This window comes from Pholcus phalangioides, unplaced genomic scaffold, assembly GCF_987345545.1.
Source record: "Pholcus phalangioides strain wild (caught in Gottingen) unplaced genomic scaffold, Ppha-v1.0 ptg000024l_1, whole genome shotgun sequence".
NCBI lineage: Eukaryota > Metazoa > Arthropoda > Arachnida > Araneae > Pholcidae > Pholcus > Pholcus phalangioides.
The window spans coordinates 10005285-10024261 of record NW_028301616.1 but is presented as its reverse complement, the minus strand read 5'-3'; the positions used below and the strand labels follow the sequence as shown (position 1 = coordinate 10024261).

Genomic DNA, 18977 nt, shown 5'->3' with positions numbered 1-18977 from the left:
AGTCAACATCACCTGGACACAAGCGCTATACCTCAAGGATGTTCCAGTAACGCCTTTTATTACCAGTTCTTCGGATGGCACATGCTTGCATAAATTTCTCCTAAAAAGATCCTGGGCCAAAGTCTGGCTGAGGAGGGAAACAGCGGCCCCACTGTCAATCAACATAGTGAACGACCTCTTGCCAATCTCAGCTGTTATCTTAGGCAAAACGTCTTTCTCTTCCACTTCGGTTTCTCTCTCTCTCTCGTTCACTCTGTTAGTATTTCTGGACACCCCTTGGAACGAACAGGCCCTGATCCTGGCTTTTTCCCTCCCCCGCTGATCTAGTCATGTTTGCCGATTTCGATTCCGAGGAATCCATCTCTTTCCGGCACTCCCACTCCTATTGTCATTGGGAAAACGTCCTCCCGACTGATGCCATTGTGTGGGGTTGGGAGGGGATACGTATCGGTTGGTTTCCTCCGCCTGTACCCTCGCCCTACAGAACCTCCAGGTATGTCCAGGTTTATTACAAAAAAAACAAATGATTTGCATCCCAGGAAGCCCGTTTACTCCCTGATTAGTGCAGTTTATGGGCTGAGAAGCCTGAGGATGAACAGAATGGGACATTTTTAGGCCCGCTATCTCTTTAGTCAACTGGGCTATAAGAGCAGTTTGGGAGTCTGTCTGTCGTTTGGTTTCAGCTATTAAATTATACAGTGATGTCAATCCATCTCGCTGGGAACCTGCTTCGACTTCATTGCACATCACCGAGGACGAGGACTTCTGTATCATGGCTTCGTTCGCCTCGATGAGGGAGGCTGTGCGAATAGCCGCATCGAGATCCTCGGGATTCTGGTGCATTACAAATCTCTGTAATCCGGGATTTAATCCGGCCAAGAATTGGGATAATTTTGTCCTGTCGGACAGTCTTTTTACTTGCTCGTCATCCGAATTGCTGCCCTGCAAGAAGCCAAAGGCCAATCTTTTCAACCGAGACGAAAAATTCTTCACCGATTCACCCGGCAGTTGCTTACATGTGGTAAACCGTTGAAGCCTACAAGCCAACGGGATATCTTCCTCAAAATGTGTTAGAAACCTAGACTTGAAAGTCTCAAAATTGGTTTCAGAAGATACATCGGGATTATCGACAAGAAATTCCGCCGCCTTACCCTTCAATTTCGCTTTCAGCACAATTATCTTCTCAACATCACCCCAATTCGCTAATGCAGCTATATCCTCCAAATTTTTAATGAAAACAGAAGCTGTTAAAGTATCTTCCGCTCCACTGTAACTGCCTAACAATGAAAAATATCCTGCAATAGGATTAACTAACGCCCGACCCATAGAACCGTTCGAAGAATTTACATCCCCCAAAATTTCTTCATTCGCCATTATTTCTAACTATAATTAATACGAAATTACTAAACTAAATATGGACACAGCAGTAATTCTCATTAAGATTCATCAAAAATAAAACTTCCAACATATACCAAACAATAAACTTTCCTCACTAATAAGCGAATACTAGGCATAAAATTTAACAATTAACAGCCCGGCATATAAAATACATAACACTTTAATCATGTTGGATATGGATCCTGGTCACCTGGCACCACTGTGACGGTGTCGACTGGGGAAGGGGCACAAAATGAAAAACAATTAAATTTACGATTAAGGACTATTTTTGCGTTGTGTTTTGTGACGTCCGTCAACAAAGAAATTGACCATTGAAAACTAATAGAATTCACACGAAGGGGTTAGTAATAACAAAGTAATTTATTCAATTAACAATTAAAAATAAGAGCTATTCAAAGAGGAGATCCTTATCCAACATGATATAACGCCATCGCACATACATACATGAACTTGACAGGCCGAATTTTAAGTGATTAATTATCTGCATAGAAATGGAACTTAGATTATTTACTGAGAGAGATAATCCCGAGACTATATTTATACGGCACTCACCACCAAATCTTTCGGACCCATCTCAATCCTGATCGTCCGTACTCATCACCAGAGATTCCCTTCGTTCTTCTCTCACCTCGACTCTTCTCACTTCCTTTTTGACTACGGGGAAAAAGACCCCGTTTTTAGCAGCGTCCCACCTTATATAGGCCCGATGGTACCAGCGGTTCCTCAGAAGAATTGCTTCTCGGAACTCGCCGGTTCCCTTCATGTCGGCGGCTCTATTATTACGAGAGACCGTCGAGGCGCCAGAAACTGTAACACCGTCTGCGTCTCGCAGTGTTACACAACCGGACTTTGAGATTCTCGATACGCTACCAGTAAGTGTATGGAATCACGTCACATCAAAGGACAACCCAGCTGATCTTGCGTCTCGAGGAATCAGTCCTGAGCTGCTGCAAGAATGTGAACTCTGGTGGCATGGACCACCATATCTCCGTGATCCATTTGCAACCTGGCCTAAGACAAATGATGAATTGCTGAAATCATCACCTATACCTGAAGAAAGACTGGATCCAATATACTCATACGCAACATCGATCAACGACACTCTGAGTGATTTATTTGAAAAATATTCATCTCTGTCCAAAATCATTCGTATCGTTGCATACTGTTTCAGATTTTTTGTCAGAATGCATCGGGACAAAACCCACTGACGGCAACACCGCGAAACCCACTGTGAAGCCATAGCAGTTGTCTGACATAGAACGTGTAAAGAAGGTGATCATTCGGTGGGTTCAAGACTGTTCCTTCAACGATGAGATAAATTGCATTCGCAACGGAAAACCATTAAACTGTAAAAGCATTCTTGGATCACTGAATCCATTCATCGATGAAGATGGTGTTTTACGGGCAGGAGGCAGGATTCAACGAGCAAAATTGACATATGGAGCCAAACACCCGATCATTCTGCCAAAAGATCATCCAATTAGTCTGCTTATTATTCGTGAATCTCACATTGCGAATCTGCATGCTGGTCCGACGCTTCTATCCAACATCCTGAAGCAATCGTATTGGATTATTGGAGCTAAGAGGATAATTCATAGAGTTATTCACAAGTGCATTGTGTGTTTCCGGTTCCGTTGCAAATCAACCTCTCAGCTGATGGCTGATTTACCAGGTCCTCGAGTCACCGTGAGCAGACCATTCACGAACTGTGGTGTAGATTTTGCTGGCCCTATCGAGATAAAGCTTCATAAGGGTCGTGGATCCAAATTCGCGAAGGGATACATTGCTCTTTTCATATGCTTGGCAACTAAGGCTGTACACCTAGAAATTGTGAGTGATCTCTCATCGGATTCTTTCATTGCGGCCTTGAAGAGATTAAATGCGCGACGTGGCGCGCCATTGAATATGTACTGTGATAATGCAACGAATTTCGTTGGTGCAAGGCGTAAGCTCGACGAACTAACGTTGTTCGCGAAGGAGATAAATGACAATCCAAAAATATCATATTTCCTCAACCAACGCTCAATTCAGTGGCACATGATACCACCCTCCTCTCCTCATTTTGGAGGGCTTTGGGAGGCCGGAATTAAATCAGTCAAGTTTCATTTGAAAAGAGTCGTTGGGGATTCACGCCTGACATTTGAAGACCTATCTACTCTAGTGTGTCAAATCGAAGGAATACTCAATTCCAGACCATTGGTGGCTCACAACGAAGAAAACATAGATTCGATGCAAGTGTTGACACCCTCTCATTTTTTGACTGGCGATATTCTGTGCTCAGTTCCAGAAGAAGTGGACGATGTCAAGCATCCGTCAACGAGATGGCAACTTGTTCGGAATCTGAAGAATAGTTTCTGGAAACAATGGCACACTGAATATCTCCATTCTCTGCAACAAAGGCATAAATGGAAGAGCACCTGCCCTAACCTGCCCGTAGGTGATGTTGTGGTACTTAAGGAGAGCAACCTTCCACCATCAAGCTGGCCGATTGCTAGAATTGTGGAAATACATCCCGGAACTGATGGACTCGTTCGTGTAGTAACGGTGAAGACTAGCAAGGGCCTCTACAAGCGGACTATCACCAAGATCATCAAGCTTCCCTTTGACTCTAATCAATAATAATTAATAGTAATTAATTAGGGCAGGAGTATGTTTACAGTTCGGTAATACGCCACGAGATGGCGTTGTGTTCACATTTTTTTAAATATATTTTTTCTTTAATTTTCGTATGTGGATGTTTGGTCCTCGGTGCTAAGTGTGTACGAATGAGTGTTGTTGTTACCGCCGATCGAGAAGCATGACTGCTCAATTTTTCATCTGATCAATTCGGAATTAAATAAAGTTTGTTTTTTCGTTTAAACCGGGAATTCCATTCTTTCGCAGACGCGAACAGAACAGATATTACGTCCTCCTAAAATCAGTGGCGCAACACATGAATCCATTACCAGATTGAATATGGATTTCTAAGACCCAATCTCAGAAGCTCCTGCGACCCAAGTTTGGGTCACGACACATGGGTCGAGAACCCCTTACGTAGTAATTAATGTTTCTGACGATCAAATAACGAAAAGCGCATTTTTAGTTACTTTGTTAAAATGTCATTATGCTATAGGATCTATAGAATATGATTCGGAAGCAATGTTAGACATGTTATTTCTAGTACGCAATTCTACTCTTGCTGTGTTATCGAATCAACTCATTCATTTTCACAACAAAATACGGCAAATCCCTTTACAGTTTCATTCTTTTTAGTGTCGTGTTCGAATTTTAGATAGTATCGAGACGAATCCTCAAAACCTTTAATATGCACTCATGAAATATGACGCGTTTTCCAAACGATAATATTGCATATTAATTATTTGCATACGCTCAAATTATGATGAGAGAAATGCGAATTTTCAGCGTTAAACGACAAATCCGATTTAACACTCATTCTTCGATTCCACATGTTCCTAAATGTTTACAAATCGCATGTATTGCCAGGATTCTCTTACTATGACTTAATCATTATAAATTATTCATGATGAGATGTAACGCGGTATTAATTTATTCTTGATGAAAATTCATGTGCTTTCCGTTCGTCGTATAAAAGACCCTTACGGTAAGTTTGACATACGAGTGCATTCAAATCAGGATGTTTCAATCCTTGAATGCAATTTGTGCAAATGTAACTTAATTGGAACGTTGGTCATGTGCTCGCGAGTACGAAATCGGACACGAGCATCGAGCACTCTGGATGCTTCAGGGAGCAAGCACTGTGGTGCTCGCGAGCAACGGGTTAAAGATGCCTGGTTTAGTACATAATGTCCCAAATTTTTTTTTTTCGTTCCATCGTCACCTTCATTTTTTTTTTAATTTCTCTTCGACCCAGATTCAAATCAACATATGTTATAGCAGAAGCTCCTACCGCACCGGATCATTTTTTCCATTGCTCCCTCCCCCACACCCAGTGGGCGATAATACCCACTTTGGGAAACAATGGTTTATAGTAGATATTGTGCATTCATAAAAGAACCACGACAGATGAATGACGAATCTGAGGTTTATATTTAATTTAGATCATTTTTCCAACTGGAAGTTGCTTCTGGGATCAACGGTTCACGAGTTATTCCAGGATGAAGGGGCTTTCCTATGCCCCATGTATAACAATCGTATAAGGGCGTTGATTTGAATATAGTGTATATATATATATATACCACTGTAATTGACAAGCTCCTAATATGACGAGATCATATTGCAGTGTTAAGCCAATATTTGCTATCTCACGCGCAGCACTCGCTCGCCGAACGCGGTGCAATAACAACATCGAGTACCCTCGACGTCCATGTCATAATGAATCAGACATGGATGGCTCCTCGTTATATCGAGGACTGATTGACATAAAGCATTTCTAGGCATATTCCGGTTCCCTAGTCGATACTCATTATTAGAGCCTAGATTATATGCATTTGCATATTTTTGCCTTTTTTTTAGCATTAATGCATACACAAATGCATAAAATCAAAGAACTTTCAGAGTAAGTGCATATTTTTGAACGTTCATTTAAGCTGTCACTTTTTTTATAATTTTTCAAATAAATATTGCTCATAATATTTCCGTAACATCGGTTTCTTTTCTACAAGAGGGATTTAACTGACCGGCGGTCCTGCACGTATTTTTACGCGCGGAGTTTTTGACTTCCAAACGGTCCTGGCCGTAAATATACGGCCTTATGCTATAAGAGCTTAACATACGCCCCTCTGTTTTCTCCACAAAATGACCATTTTACTCGCAACAGCACTGGGCGTAGGAAAACGACAAAATGGCTTCTTCTGCTTGTTCGTGGGGGGAGGAGAGGGCAGTTTTCAACTTTTAGCAGATGCAGACGTTCGACGAGCACCCCTTGAACAGTCAGTTCCAAGAAGCCTTAATGAATTAATAGAGATGTTTGTAATAATGTATTTTCCAAATATCAACCGCTTAATTGTAACGCTGTTTCTAGAAACATGTGAAAAGTGTGAATTTTTTTTACAAATAGTGTCGATATCTCCTGTTGTTACTGGTATTCTGGCACTGAGCACAGCTATCACAAGCTAGGAATTGAAAATGCTTAAATAAAAAATATATGGATATTAGTTGCACGTATTATACATACGTGGGAATATTTTTTTGTAAATGAATATGCACCAAGAAATAGAAAATATGCATTTTGAAAATATATCTGCTCTTTTTTTTGCGTGGTGATTTTTTTAATGCATATTTTCTTATTTGTGTTAGCCTACAAATTTTCGGAATTTTTAACCTTTTCAGGATTTTTTAGTGCTTATTTTGCATTTTTAAGCGCATATTTTGGCTTTTTAAGTGCATATTTTGGCTTTTTAAGTGCATATAATCCGGGCTGAACTCTTTATTATGACCGCGGAGGACTGGGAATATTGGAGATGAGACTTATCAAGTCAATCGAAGTCGTATAGGAAATAGCACTAGAAACAAAACCGATATACCCGGGTATATAATCCGAGGGGGGGGGGATAATGTTATTAGCCCCAATATACCCGGGCCAAAAGGTCTACCCAGGGGATTCCGAAGGAACAAGACGAAATCGCTTACGAGAACGAGACATTTTTAGTGTCTTATATGCCCACCCTTCCTCTAAATTTATCCCCATACCAACATTTTCTAAATTAAAAAAAAAAATTTTTGACATTTCATTTAGGAAGTGACAATCCCCTCATCTGTACGGACAGAATTAATTTTTTTTTTGGTTGATGAAATTTTTTTGCCCTTTCACTTCGAATTTGGTGCCCAGAACAGACATAAAGAAAGAATTTGGCTTTTATGGTTTCAATCGATGTAATGTTTTCCTCACCTTTTTATTACGGATTTGTCGCCCCTGCTGTAGCGGATGGAAATTATTTTCACCAATTTTTTAGGTCTAAATAATTTTTTTCCCTCAATTTTATCGCGGATTCGGTGCCCATCCTATTGCTAACAGCAATGACTTTTCGCATTTTCTTTTTCGTCCTTTCCCAACGATTTTGGGACCCGTCCTAGACAGAAAAAAATTTCCCCTACTATTTTTTTGGTCGATAAAATTTGTTTCTCGCCTTTTTTCATCTCTATTTAAAATAATGTTTGCGTCCTTCCATCTTGGATTTGGTGCTCATCCTAAAGCTCATAGAAATAATTTTTTCCTAATGTAGTTTGTACGAATGTTTTCAACAGCTGGCTGATGCATTTACGAAAGAGAAAAAAATTCAACTGCTCTTGCGGAGACACGAACCCACGTCCTCTATCTTGCCGGGTGAGAGGGCAGTTGAATTTTTCTTTTTTTTTACCGAAATGCATCAACCAGCTGTTTAAAGCCTTCTTACGGATGGCGGAGAGTGACATCATCCTCGGATAATATATTTTGGTTGATAATTTTGCTTTTCGCCCTTTCACCTCGCGTGGCGCCCCCTATAGTGAGGACAGAAATAATTTTCCATCATTTCTTACGGTCAATGAAAGTTATTTTCCGCTATTGGCGTCCCTCCTACAGTAGACAGAAATTATATGTTTTCGGAGTACGATTTGTTTGTTTTTGTCCTTCTAGGCACTCCTTCAGAGGGACGTCCCCTGTGGCCGCACGGGTCACACGACCCGATCCCGGCATCTGAAAACTAACAATTTAGTGAAATTGGGGCCTGGTTAGGGGATTCAACGCTTGGGCCTTCAACCATCCATTTAATTCTCTGGAAAAGTGAAATTATTTTCCAGATAATTTCAGATTTTTACTTCTCGAACAAGATAGGCAAACAGACTAAGGCCGTGGTTACATTATAAAAGTTTTATTAAAGTTATTTTATAAAACGAAAAATTCAACCAATAAGCGTATTGGTTATATTCGAGAGAATGTATCCAATAGGCTTATTGGTTTTTTTCAAGTTTTGTAAAAAGTATTTTACAAAACTTGAAATAGCCCCAAAAAAATTACGCGAAAGTTACAAATGACATGATTGATGTGTGTGTGAGTGAGCTGATCGTATTTCTTCGAGATACAGTCGAATTCGGTTATAACGAACTCCAAGTGACCGAAGAAATCACTTCGCTCTAATGAAATTTCGTTATAAAGGAATTCCAAGAACATGCATTTTGTTTTTATGTAAACTTATCTGGGGGATTAGAAAAGTGTTAGATATATATATATAAAACGAGATTTTTGCTATAACGGTATTCGTTGAAACGGGATTCAACTGTACATACCACCGTCAATGTATATGGGACATTGGGTTTCCAAATGCGGGAAACACTGGACATCGCTGATTATTGCCAAAAATGACGCAAAAATTCAGAAAAATTTCCAACTCGATGCAATAATTAAGCGTATCGGTTTCATGCGAATATAGGCTTGTTAGCTGAGTTTTTTAAGTTTTGTAAAATTCGCGCTTATAAAACTTGAAAAATACAGCCAATAAACTTGGTTACATTTCCTCGAATGTAATCCATAAGCTTATTGGTTGTATTTTTAAAGTTTTATAAAAGCACTTTTACAAAACTTTTGCAGTGTAATCCCGGCCTTTTATTTTTTCGCATTGTGATCTGGTGGCAGCGACAAGAAAATGAACCATTTTTTAATATTTAATATTTTAAAAAAACTATTAGAAGAGAAAGAAAAATCCTGGAACTTTCTTTTTCCAGGATTTTAAAAATTTCAGCTTCTAATTAGCAAGGAACTTTCGAGAATTTTCCCTCTATGTAAAAAAAAAAAAAAAGAATAATGGTACCACATGATATACATAGATGTGTTGTGTGTGCCTGCATATTCAAGACCAGATGTTGGTGCGGTAACTGCTGCTTAACATGGCAGACATTGATCAATGATGAAGTAGTGGGTGGGAACATGCTTTTGTTCATTCGAGTGTCCCGGGTTTTTCTTTTCCCATGTCCGGGAGAAGGACGGCAAAGGCAGGTGATCTCGACAGCCTCAGTTCCAGGATTTTGGACCTTATTTCTGTGATATATATTGAGACCAGCAGTCGTTAAACCAATCAATGATTTAAATGTAGTCAAACTCGGTTATAATGACGTCGGTTGGAATGGCATCTCTGCTATAACGTCAATAGTTGCCAATTACAGTCAAAAACTGTCAAAGGAACACACACACACACATGCACGCAAGTTAAGTTGACATTTACATCCAAAAAAGAATTGTCAAAGGCAAATATAGTTACCAATTACTGCCATAAAATTGTAAAAGCCTAATAAAGTTGCAAACTAGCGCTAAAAGTGCTGAACAATCCCAAATGGCGGGAATAGATTACCCCGTAAAATGTAAGATACAGGTCTCAAATGGTCACCCCCATGTATACATACATACATCGTTGCTGGCTCGCAAGCTGCAGAAATTACAATTACAAATTACAAATACAACGCCACAACAGGCAAATTGCCCAACGAGGTGGCTGACTTAAGAACATCATGGATCCCGAGCCATTTTTTGGAGGCCCTACCTACTACTGCTACACCACACATGCACCCCCCACCCGCGGAACCCCCCAACGAACACCCAACGAATCGCTACATGCGGGAATGTGCGTGTACGTGTAGTGCAACCTGACGTAAAGTTTGTTTCTGTGTAATGCTTGTTATGTGTAGTGCTGTCATCTGCCCCCAGTTTTTTTTAACTATGAGTGAAGTGTTATGGTTGAATGATTTACCGTTGTAGGACTGTTGCTCTCTGTGGCGAGACTTTTTAACGGGGAGATCGGCTCGCATTTGCGCCTTGAAGTTGGGAACCACAGAAAACCAACTTCAGCCGACCACCACTGTGGGGTTCGAACCCGGATCCTCGCATCACGAGTCCGGCACAATGAAAAAATTATCTGGAGGTGGGTGGGTTTGAACCCATGTACCCTGAACTCTTCTCATCTCTGACTCCATATCTTACCAACCCACCATTGCAGTACTCAACATGCCTCACATCTGGCCCACGGGCTGAAAAGATTGCATATACGCACTCCTGTTTTACGTCAAAAAGTCTTGGAAACATCAACCTCGGTTGTAACGACGAGATTCCGCGGAATTTTCAATGCCGTTATAACCGTGTCTGACTATATTTCCTCTGTTTTTCAATGAACTATTTCATAGAATGGGGAACCACGCTGTTAGTCCTTGAAAAAATCCTGATATCAGAACGAAACAAGTGCATCAGCTACGCTTTTGTAAAGCTGGTGTGGTGTGTGATGATGAGTAATACAAACAACAATTTTATCATAGGTGACGGTTGTGAAGCGAGTATATTGCACCACCACCATTGCTGAAGAATTGATGACCTTCCAACGCAGTAGCTGTAGAGCGGATATGAGCACCACCATCATCATCACCAGCACGTGTTCATGGAGGAATCGAAGAAGCGATGAGTGATATGTTGCAGTAGACATAACGACACATGCTTGCGTGAGAGAATGTTTGCCCAATGAGTGGGCGTCGCGTCGAATGTGTGAGATTTGCGGGTGTATGTGTGTATATTTTTTTTTTATTTCCGAAATTCGTCGTATAAAATATTTCACCATCCGTTGATCTGTTTCTTCGATACGATTGTAAATTCCGTATGTAAACTTTGTACAATATTTCTTATACGATGTTAATTGCGAGCGCGGTAGCCCAGGTCGATGAGATATTCGCCTAAAGTTGCCAAAGGATGTTTAGAGTTGTCGCGAGTTCGATACCCGGTTCGTCTTTGTCGGAAAACTTTCCTGACACAGGGGTACAGCAGAAACGGCGACATGACCGCCGAAACAAAAAATGGCTACTGCAGGGAGCTCCCAATCGAGGGGTTAGCGCAACAACATCTCGATGAGAATAAAAACAAGCCTGCCGTTAGCAATCGGCAATAAATTGCAGGTCCCGGTCTAATTAGCTCTTGTGTGCAGAAAATGACCGTGGTGTGACAAAAATAATGAAATGATGTCAATTGCGTATCTATGCGATAATTATGGACTTTTATGTTTCAACACATTTGGGGCCATTCAAGTATTACGTAAGCAGATTTTCAGCCATTTTTGACCCCTGCCCCCCGTCAGCAGCTTAGAGGTGGTTGATGACGTAACAACCTTCAACCCCCCCCCCCCGTCATCAAAAGTCGCCGCTGTGGTGGTCGAGTGGTTATAGTGACGGACTCGCGATGCGAGGATCCGGGTTCGAACCCCACAGTGGTGGTCGGCTGAAGTTGGTTTTCTGTGGTTCCCAACTTCAAGGCGCGAATGCGAGCCGATCTCCCAGTTAAAAAGTCTCGCCACAGAGAGCAACAGGCCTACAATAACAGCACTACACATAACAAGCATTACAGCGAAACAAAACACTTCACGTCAGCTTTCACTACACGTACACGCACATTCCCGCATGTACCGATTCGTTGGGGGGTTCCGCGGGGGGGGGGGTGTGCATGTGTGGTGTAGCAGTAGTTGGTAGGGGCCTCCAAAAAATGGCTCGGGGATCCATGATGTTCTTAAGTCAGCCACCTCGTTGGGCAATTTGCCTGTTGTGGCATTGTATTTGTATTAGTGATTTGTATTTGTATAAGTGAACGTTACAAATATTCAATCATTACACTTCACTCACAATTTGAAGTATAGATGGCAGCACTGAAATATCATACACAACACTAGCTACACACTCAGACTGTTAGGTGTACACACTCACTTTGTTCCAGACTCTACCACGAAGCTGGACTGGAAGAGATCTCGGCAACGGGATAAGTTCGGTGGCAAAGACCCTGGCATTCATTCATTTGTCATCAAAAGTCAGCGAAACCAAACCCCCCCCCCCAGATGCTGACGTAATACTTGAATGACCCCTTTTATTAGTCAGAATCTCGTTCATTTTCAAATAAAAAGAACCATTTCAGTTATTGTGAGTACTGTATTTTAGTTTCAACAGAAAATTCCCTCTGATACGGCCACCCCTGTTTTACGGACGAATGTTTTTGTCCCGCGTCTATGAAATTCAAATTTCCTTTATTTAAGATTTTTGCACATAGTTAAAAAACATTTAGGGGCTAAGCAAGCTTGTGAGCCCACAAAACAATATCCGATACATATCTGTCGGCATAAATAAATAACGAGAGAAGAAAAAAACACACACACATATAACACCAAGAAATAAGTGGCAACAGGAATGGAATTGATAAACAAAAACATTTGGCATTTAGCACCGTATGCAAAATAAAAGGAGATTACATTACAATATCAAACAGATAATTTAAATCTTCTTGAGTTAACAACCACGATTTCAAATTGACAAAAAAAGATGTACGTGAAGATTGTTCTTTTATTAACTGAGGAAGTAAATTAAATATTTTGGGAGCTAAATAAAGGAAAAATTTTTGGAAACGAGTTTTGTTTGGCCTTGGTACCTGTATAGAATGACGTCTAAATTGCATTCCAGACTTATGTAATTTCAGATTGAGATGGCCACTTCTTTTATAAAACATTTTTAAACTTTTTAGGTGCCAGCTTGGTGTGTGTAACTCGCATGTGGTCCGTGTGCAGTGCTTCCTTGACGGCTTCAAGTTAGCCAATTGGTGTTGTACGAGTGTACAGTGGTGCTGTCCGCCCTTCGGGCCGGCAAGGCGGGGATTTCTCCAATTAAAATGTTCAAACTCATGTTCAAGCCGGAACATCATTTTTCTCCTTGAAGAAGACAAGAAATGTCGAAAAATAAGAAAAAAAAGAATTAACGGGCCGGGTTTTCGTCAACGCCAGGTTGGTGCCATTTAGCCGCTGTGGTGGTCGAGTGGTTATAGTGCCGGACTCGTGATGCGAGGATCCGGGTTCGAACCCCATAGTGGTGGTCGGCTGAAGTTGGTTTTCTGTGGTTCCCAACTTCAAGGCGTGAATGCGAGTCGATCTCCCCGTTAAAAAGTCTCGCCACAGAGAGCAACAGTCCTACAACGGTAAATCATTCAACCATAACACTTCACTCATAGTTAGTAAAACTGGGGGCAGATGACAGCACTACGCATAACAAGCATTACACAGAAACAAACTTTACGTCAGGTTGCACTACACGTACACGCACATTCCCGCATGTGCCGATTCGTTGGGGGGTTCCGTGGGGAAGGGGGGTGTAACAGTAGTAGGTAGGGGCTCGGGGATCCATGATGTTCTTAAGTCAGCCACCTCGTTGGGCAATTTGCCTGTTGTGGCGTTGTATTTGTATTTGTATTTTATAAACGTACAAGTGTTGCAGAGGGAGTAGCTTTAATTGATTGAAAAGTGGAAATGTATGCGTGAGTCTATTTTTACTCAGAATGATACGGATGAAGGACTTCTGTGTGACAAAAAGTGAAGAAAGATTGCTGAAGTACGTCCCACCCCAACATGTAATGCCGTAACTCAATCTAGATTCTACAAACGCAAAATAAAGAAGTTTTAAAATGGATTGGGAACATTTATTCCTGATAAAATAAAATTTCCTAATGTTCCGATTTAATTCTACACTCAAATAATTAATATGTGTTTTCCAGGATAGTTTTGAATCTAAAAAAATCCCTAAATACTTAAAGGTGTCTACTCTATTTACAACTGTGCACATACAATCCGAGATACAGCCATCTGTCATACTATGATATTTTAGGGCACCGAAATCATCGAAAGTACCAGAACCAAATAACATATATTTAGTTTTATCTGTATTTAATTTTAAATTATTATTTCTAAACCAGATATTTATTGAGTTAAGATCATTTTGCATGTTATTCCTCAAGTTGATTGAAGAGCTTTCAGAGTAACAAAGAGCCAAATCATCAGCAAAAGCAGTGATTTTTCCTTTCAAATTAAAGTTACACAGGTCATTTATATATATTAGAAATAAAATAGGTCCAAGTACTGATCCTTGAGGTACACCAGATGTAATTTGTCTTTTAGAATTCAAAACGGAATTTACTTTCACACTTTGAACTCTGTTAGTAAGATATGTTTTGAAAAATTTAAATGGCAAACCCCGAATTCCTGCATATTCTAGTTTGGTTAGAAGAATACTATGATTCACGGTATCAAAAGCTTTGCTGATATCTAAAAATAATGACGCAACTTTACAATTATTGTTATCTGCTATATACACATTTGAAAGAAAATTAAAAAGATCGTCCTCTGTACTTTTTGCCTTTCTGAATCCAAATTGGTTCTCACTAAAAAAATTAATGCTGTCAAGAAATTTAATTATTCTGGATTTAATTATTTTTTCTATGACCTTTGAGAAGACAGATAGTAAAGAAATCGGTCTGTAATTATTGACATTCTTTTTGTCCCCTTTCTTGTGTATTGGAGAAACGATTGCAAGTTTCAGGCACTCTGGAAATTCGCCAGTGATAAAACTTGAATTAAAAATAAACGATAAGACATCACTGACGTATGGTGCAATGCACTTCAATGTTATGGAATTAATTTTGTCAAATCCTGACGATTTTTTGGAGTGTAAAGAATTTATTATACTCAATACTTCATGACTATCCGTAGGGTATATAAAAAAGGATTTATCAAAAAAATTTAAATTTGAACAATTTAATGAATTACAATTATTAGGAACATCAATGTTACAAAAATTAGAAAAAAAGTCATTAAAACATTCAGCAATATCAATTGGATTCGTTATTTCACAAGTTGTTTCAGTAAAAACCGTGTCAATGATGCTATATTTATCCCCACCAATTTGTTAATTAAATTCCATTGAGATTTTGAATCAACGTTTGCTTGAATAAATGCTGAAGTATAATAGTCATTCTTATTTTGTTTTATCTCATTGTTTAACATATTTCTAAATGTCTTGAAATTATATCGCAGCTCAATATCAAACGGTTCCTTTTTAATTTCTTTCAATAATCTATGTTTAATTTTATCATAAATTTTTTTCGTAATCCAGGGTTTTCTTATCCTTTTATTATACTTTACTCGAGTAGAAGCATCAACACGATTCTTAATTAAATCCAAGAAAGTATTCATTGCCGAGTTTGCAGATTCACGACTGTAAACAGTATCCCACGTAACCATTTTTACAAGATCAATCAATTGATTTTTATCAAGATAGGTAAAGCACCTTGTTTCACAATTTGAGTCATTGCTGTCATGATCTGTTTCTAAATAAAATAAAGCCATTTTATGATCAAGTTATGCACAAATCGAGAAGTACAGTTTTTTTTTTAATTTAAATTCCTGGATCTACAAAAAATATGATCTATGCAAGTTGACGTTTCATCGGTTTCTCTAGTTGGAGAATTAATTAACGATTCAAATCCAGATCTTGACATCAAATTCACATAGGAAAAAAATATTTAAGTCTTCAGATCTTAAAATATCAATGTTTAAGTCACCGATCAAATACATATCTTTATCTCGTTTATAATCAAGCAAATAATTAATTTCGTTTATGAATGTGTCAATAGAATACATGTGATACCTATAAATGCTTAATAAAATAAATTTGTATTTTCCGTGAGTACAATCAACCAACAGCGAATCAACACATGTCATCTCATTTAAATGCAACTTATTAAAAATTATACTTTCAGAAAAAAATAGTGCTATACCACCAGAGCGATTTATATTTCCACATTTAAATAAACTTCTGTACCCATGTATCTTGTAAAACGAAGTTTCGCATTCAGAGATCCAGATTTCACTGAGTATTATTATTGAGGGTTTTATATCAAGCTGATCTAAATATGCTACAAAGATGTCAAAATTTGCATGTAAACTACGTATATTTAAATGGGCCATGGTATGATTATTTATATTGTCATAACAAAATATGTTGAAATCATCAACTGTAGAAAATGTCAAATTCTGATCCATTTTTAAAAAAAAAACAAGCAAAATCAATCACATACCTGAGTTACAAATTTTTCAATATATCTGAATTCACTACGCGAAATGATCGATCACCTGATTGCTTTCTCATTAGAATCTTACCATCTTTGACCCACACGAAAGTATAACCCTTCTGTTTCGCAACTTCCTTGGCCTCCTTGAGAAGTAGTTTATTCTGCTGCGTGAGGTGCTCGTTGATGACCACTCGCTGTTGCTCTGAGAAGGCGACATGGATGTCTTTCGCCGTCAAACGCATTTTTCGTGATGCGGTAATGTAGGCATCTCGAATGTCCCGTGAACGGAATTGTGCAACGATTTTGTCAGGTTGTTGGTCACCGTAGTTTCTGATCCGGTGCGCGACATCAGTGTCCATCTCCGATACCTCAAGTCCAGCTTTCTGTCCGATCGTGGACACGATAGTCTTCACATTTTCATCTTTCGTGCGTGGAATTCCAGAAATCTCTATATTCCGATTCCGGCAATACTGTGACAGGTCATTTAGTTGGCAAATCAAGCCAATTACTTGAACTTCCAGCGATGCCTGATTCCGAGAAAGGGATTCTTGTTTTGAACGTATTTCATCGGTTGACACTTGCAATTCGTGTATTTGACCCCGGTAGATCTCAATTGACTCCTTCATTTCTTCCAGCTTTTGCGAGTTGTCTTCGATCTCCTTCAAAATCTCCATCTTGAAAGCCGCAAACATTGGTTCCAATCTCGAAAATATCGCACTTTCAAAAGACCTGCAGAAATCACACATCCATGTATTTTTCCGCGAGGCCGCTTGCTTTGGAGTGCCGGTATTGCCAGTGCATACGAAATGGAAACCTCGGGATACTGGTTTACCGAGGGGTTTACTGGTTTTACTGTATGTTAAAATTTCGTAATGATACACTGAGTAGATTTTTAGACATCATGTTTCAAACTCAAGTAAAATGTCAAAAATAGCATTCTTCGTAAACCACGTTTGAAATTTTTATTCACGAATTACTTGAATGTAAAAACGAAATACTTAAGTGGATGTAACTCCGATTCTATAAGCGTCACATAATCAAAACAAGGCCTGCTTTGGTGTCACAACGAAAAGGTCTTTTTCTAAAAATTTTAAAAATATACATAAAAGTCGATATTTTCTTCCAAAATGACGTTCCAACGTAGTCAGACACCTAAAACTGAGAAAATCCTCCGGCACCAAAATTTCTCCCGTGAGGCCGGGATTACACTATAAAAGTTTTGTAAAAGCTCTTTGATAAAACACGAGAAATTCAACCAATAAGATCACCGGTGGAATTTTCTCGAATGTAATGCTCTTATTGGTTGAATTTCTTCAGTTTTGTAAAAGATCTTTTATCAAAATTTCATAGTGTAATCCCGGCCTTAGAGATAATATTAAATTTCCCCTCTTTTATGAAAATTTTACGAGCATTTCCCTGCTTAATTCAATCCCGTCATAACAAACTCCAAGTGACCGGAGAAAAAAGCACTTCGTTATGAAGGAATTTATTTTTTCTGAAATGCGTGTTCCTGTGCGCGCAAACTTACCCGGGTGACTACTAAAGTATTCGTTGAAACGAGATTTTCGCTACAACGATATTGTTAAGAATTGTGCATAAACCAAGTATTCGAGTTGTCTTCAATACGTAAATTTAATTACTATATTTTTGTTCTCTGTTGAGCCAATAGAGGACGCTAGCTTTCCAAATGAAAATTGAAAAATCTTAGATATAGTGATCATTCCAATTAAATATAATTTTCATTTCGATTTTGGTGTCAGAATTATTCGAGAAGCTTTAGTAATATTTATCCCTCATAAGAGTTTTCGATATGCAAACTATACAAACGTTGTAAAATGGAAATTTTATTGTTCCCCCGCATAATTGGATATTGTGTGCTGGAATCGTTGATATCCGATTAACCGGGGCCTGCTGTTTGCAATTTTACAACTGCGTTCACTTATGGTCGAAATTATTTTTCTTTGTTTTCTTACATGAGAGGATCTGTTTTATGTGTGCGTTATTAATATTAGGGAATAATAATGGTACGTAATAATTATAGAGCCCGGAAATTCAGGTACTAAAACTGGTCGAAATAGGCAGGCAAAATGCAATAAAAATGCCTAAAATAAGTAACAAAAAAGACATTTATAATTTTTATAAGGAAGATAAAATAACTAAAAACTAAGGTATTAAGGGTCCAAAAACTAGCTGAAAAATCGGCTGCACTTAATCCACATTTATTGTTTTAATTATATTTTATAATAACTGCATTATTATCCAAGTTAAAGTGATTTCAAGCCCAAAATAAAATGTTAGTAGACCCTCAGGATCAGACCAATTCCAGGGCACCATTACCAGACGCAGAGCCGGTAGAGAAAAATGATCTGTGGGGCTCCCTACAGTTTCGAATAATTCTCGTTTATTTATTGTATTATTTGGAATAATCATTATCATTTCTATAGTTGAAACATGAATATCTTGTTATGTTTTTGTAAAAAGAATATTACCATGTATAAGGGACTCCTGTAAGCGCGGGGCCCGGTGTGACACATCTGCCATTCAACCCTGAGAGAGAGTCTAGCCAATTTAATCGAATACTAAATATATATTTTTAATAAATAGCCATAGTTTTTTTCAGTGCATTTGCGGTGCAAAAAATAAAATCAAAACATCATGGGGCCGAATCCTATCTGCTCCTTCTCCGCCTTGTGTGAGCCATGACGTCAATTCATGACCTCAGCCCGCCGTTCGTGACCGC

At 38.9% G+C, this 18977-nt stretch overlaps 3 protein-coding genes across 3 annotated transcripts; 1 reads left to right on the top strand and 2 right to left on the bottom strand.

Moving 5' to 3' along the window:
* Positions 1 to 327: 327 nt before the first annotated feature.
* LOC149068711 (uncharacterized) lies at positions 328 to 1374 on the bottom strand. Its single transcript, XM_089251206.1, has one exon. It carries the CDS (start codon positions 1372 to 1374, stop codon positions 328 to 330), a length of 1047 nt encoding a protein of 348 aa, XP_089107332.1.
* A 785-nt stretch (positions 1375 to 2159) lies between these two features.
* LOC149068710 (uncharacterized) lies at positions 2160 to 4017 on the top strand. The gene is made up of 2 exons (XM_089251204.1): positions 2160 to 2505; positions 2789 to 4017. The coding sequence occupies exons 1-2, from the start codon at positions 2160 to 2162 to the stop codon at positions 4015 to 4017; spliced, it is 1575 nt and encodes a 524-aa protein (XP_089107330.1).
* Positions 4018 to 16248: 12231 nt separating this feature from the next.
* Positions 16249 to 16983, bottom strand: LOC149068709 (uncharacterized). Its single transcript, XM_089251203.1, has one exon. It carries the CDS (start codon positions 16981 to 16983, stop codon positions 16249 to 16251), a length of 735 nt encoding a protein of 244 aa, XP_089107329.1.
* Between the last annotated feature and the right edge of the window lie 1994 nt (positions 16984 to 18977).

Coding starts and splice junctions, on each gene's coding strand:
- LOC149068711 (XM_089251206.1), bottom strand. CDS start 1,374: ATGGCGAATGAAGAAATTTTGGGGGATGTAAATTCTTCGAACGGTTCT.
- LOC149068710 (XM_089251204.1), top strand. CDS start 2,160: ATGTCGGCGGCTCTATTATTACGAGAGACCGTCGAGGCGCCAGAAACT. Junction 2,506..2,788: donor ATCGATCAACGACACTCTGA/GTGATTTATTTG, acceptor TCATCGATGAAG/ATGGTGTTTTACGGGCAGGA.
- LOC149068709 (XM_089251203.1), bottom strand. CDS start 16,983: ATGTGTGATTTCTGCAGGTCTTTTGAAAGTGCGATATTTTCGAGATTG.